This window comes from Rattus rattus, chromosome 3, assembly GCF_011064425.1.
Source record: "Rattus rattus isolate New Zealand chromosome 3, Rrattus_CSIRO_v1, whole genome shotgun sequence".
Classification (NCBI taxonomy): domain Eukaryota; kingdom Metazoa; phylum Chordata; class Mammalia; order Rodentia; family Muridae; genus Rattus; species Rattus rattus.
The window spans coordinates 185,207,272-185,210,255 of NC_046156.1; the positions used below are offsets into that span (position 1 = coordinate 185,207,272).

The 2,984-nt window shown below is 47.9% G+C and overlaps 1 protein-coding gene across 1 annotated transcript; it reads right to left on the bottom strand.

Moving 5' to 3' along the window:
- Positions 1 to 307: 307 nt before the first annotated feature.
- Positions 308 to 1,324, bottom strand: LOC116896031 (growth/differentiation factor 3). Its single transcript, XM_032897037.1, is given in 3 exon segments — positions 308 to 451; positions 984 to 1,018; positions 1,021 to 1,324. Coding segments are annotated over 3 exon segments (483 nt in total).
- Between the last annotated feature and the right edge of the window lie 1,660 nt (positions 1,325 to 2,984).

The following is a 2,984-nucleotide window of genomic DNA, read 5'->3' on the forward strand; positions in this document are numbered from 1 at the left end:
TTTTGCTTCCCCTAAGTGTCCTCAACGATGGCATTTAACCTAGACAATCCATGTCAGATCACTCAGACAGCTGGATACCCAATGGGTCCAGTCCCTCAGTGATTCCAATGTCTGAGAACACAATACAGGGGCTCTGCCCATAAAGGGAGTGTCCTTGGAGATGTGACTCCTGCAACTCCATTTTTATTGTGCTTTGGAAAGTGGAAACCAAATCCCCTCACCTACCACCAAAGAGCTCTGGAGACAAGACCCTTAATTGACTCCTAAGACATAAATGAATGTCAAACCCCTGGGGCTCCAGGATATCTCAGGAGCAGCCACACATCTCTATTAGGGAAGCATTCACACAGGGCACGTTCACCTTGTGTTCATCCTGGACCATCAAGGAGCAAAGACCGACCTTGATCGGACTGCAGACCTGAGAGAGCCAGGAGCAAGCGGGTACCTTCCTCTGCAGAACAAATGACAACAGTGCAATCTATTGTAGTCATGGCTACAGCAGACAGGGCAAGCGGGAGTAGGAAAGAAATCTAGGTGCATGGGAGAAACCTCCAGATTAGGACTTCAGAATGTTCTTGGTGGCTCATCCCTTTAGTTAATTGAAGCAGAGGTAGGTGGGTCTTTGTGAGTTCAAGGCCAACCTGTTCTACATAGTAAGGTTCAGGACAGCCAGAGCTACACAGGGAGGCCCTGTCTCAAAATGAAACAAACCAAACCAAACCTCCAAACCTGGAGGTGTTAACTGTGAACAAAAACTATAGTTAAACACAAACACACACACACACACACACACACACACACACACACACACACACACATACACACACTGGGGAAAGGCATGGGACACTATGTTATTGTGGATTACCTTAGCCCCACCTTTGCTGGCTCCTTTGACTCAAAAGGAGATATGCCCAAAGAGTTGAACATTTAGTGCTACTCCACGATAACCCAAAATGAAATAAAAGCAGGGCTTCCTTTTATACCTTATAGCATTCAAAATTGGAGTGAAGGAGCTCACATTCACGGCCAGACAGATCCCCTGACAGTAAGGGAAGCCAAAAGTCTTGAGTCCCACAATTCACTGGCCTCACGAAGCTCTGTGAAGATTCACCTTTTCATCCTCCAGGTGACAGAGCTTCTCTGCAGGGAGATGAGACCAGTCACAACCCACATTCTGGTGATTCTGGCTTAAGATCAGCTGTTCTGCGCCAGGGATAAAGGGCTCCTGGACATAAGGCAAGTGAAACAGAGGTGATTGAGCATAGGACACGGACTCAAACAGCAGCACTATATCATGTTTGTCTTGAGTGCTGGAACATTCCATCACGATGGTTTCAGAAGCATCAGTGGATTCAGTCTCCTCTGTACCACCTCATCTAGTACCTTGGTAAACAATAGACCTCCAATTATGATCTTCCTTCTGACTGATAGGATGAGAAGGTAATGGGAAAAGCACCCAGAAGGACTCTTTGTGGCCCCTTTTGAGGGCCCTTGAACTCTAGAATGAGCTCAGAGGCATGAGGAGAATAGGTACCTAGGCCCAGAGCTGTATTATGAAAGTACCCAAGAAGGAGCTGCTTCAAAGTGCAAAAGGCAGGAACTATGTAGGAATAGGGTACCTACAGGAAGAGGGAAGCTTCAGGAAGTTGCTACCACAGATGTTTAGAGAAAGCTTACTGAACTCCCCTCTTACTCCCTACCACTCAGGACCTACAGGTCAGTCAGCTGCTTAGCAGATGCTGTTGGGTACACCCACCCATGAAGCCAGCTCTTGATTCCATGGCAACGAGAAGTGGACTTCTCATCCTCTTCACTTACAACCCCACAATTGTAATTAACTCAGAGAATGACAGCCCCAAGGCTGACGACCCTATAGATACTATACAACCCAGGACAAGCCACTTGCCTGTCACATTTCACAGTTTCACATTCACACAGTAGAGTTGTTGGCCGGACTCCCTGAGTCGAACACTTCATACTTTAGGACATCTTCGTTCACAGAACACTAGAGCATCTGTCATTAAGACCAAGGCCATCCTACTTCTGGGACCCACAGACAGACCTGAGGACCAGCTGAGTATCCTCACTCAGTAACTCCATGCTCTACTCTCAAGAAATCCAAATGTCTGGGTTTCCCTGCGAGACTCACAGAATGCTACCATCTGGCTGCTAGATTATTGCTTCCCTGGTGGAGAACAAAAACTGTAGTTGCTTACTGTTAGATGTGACGGTAACACCGTGTTGTCTGGAAGAGGCTATCTCGTTTATTGGAGGAGGCAGAGCATGGGTGGAGCGCTCCAATGGCTGTACCTGGCTAAAATTCATGCATCAAAGGCCCAGAACAAAAAGACCACAGCCCAACCAAGAGCTTCCGCCCATGCTCCAGCAAGCCCCCATGATGCCATTCTTCAAAGCTCACAGCCCCTTCTTCTGCCTTTGATAGTCACCCACCCAGGTGTGGGCTTTAGCTTTGCTCAGACAGCTTGAGCCTTATAGGGCGTCCAAGGAAAAGTGGATTTAGGTGGGAGAACTGCCATTCCCAGGGCAGCTTCAGGACCTGCTTCTGCAGCAGAGTTGAAAGGGATCGCACAGAAGTGTTTCTCAAACTAAACATGGAACGCACAATGATATAATGAGTAGTCAGACTCAGTTATATGGCATGTGTGCATCGGCAGAATGTACCAAAACTAAGGCTACGACGAGGATGGAGTAAACCGCCTGCACTCTATGCTGACCGTGAGTCCTCCAGAGCATGGCTTGCAAACTCTAGACAACAGAATAGTCTCCCTCAGTGTTTTCAAAACAGATTGCTGGGGCCCTTACCTGAGTTGTCCGTCAGTTAACAGAGCCTGAGAAGTTACCTTCATAGAAAGTGCCTAGAAGCTGCTGACTCTGCTGGTCCTGAGACGAAGCTTTGAGAAGCCCTGATGTGCATTGCCCATACCATGGCCGGTACAGAGAAAATGCCCAGGGAATGTGTTCAC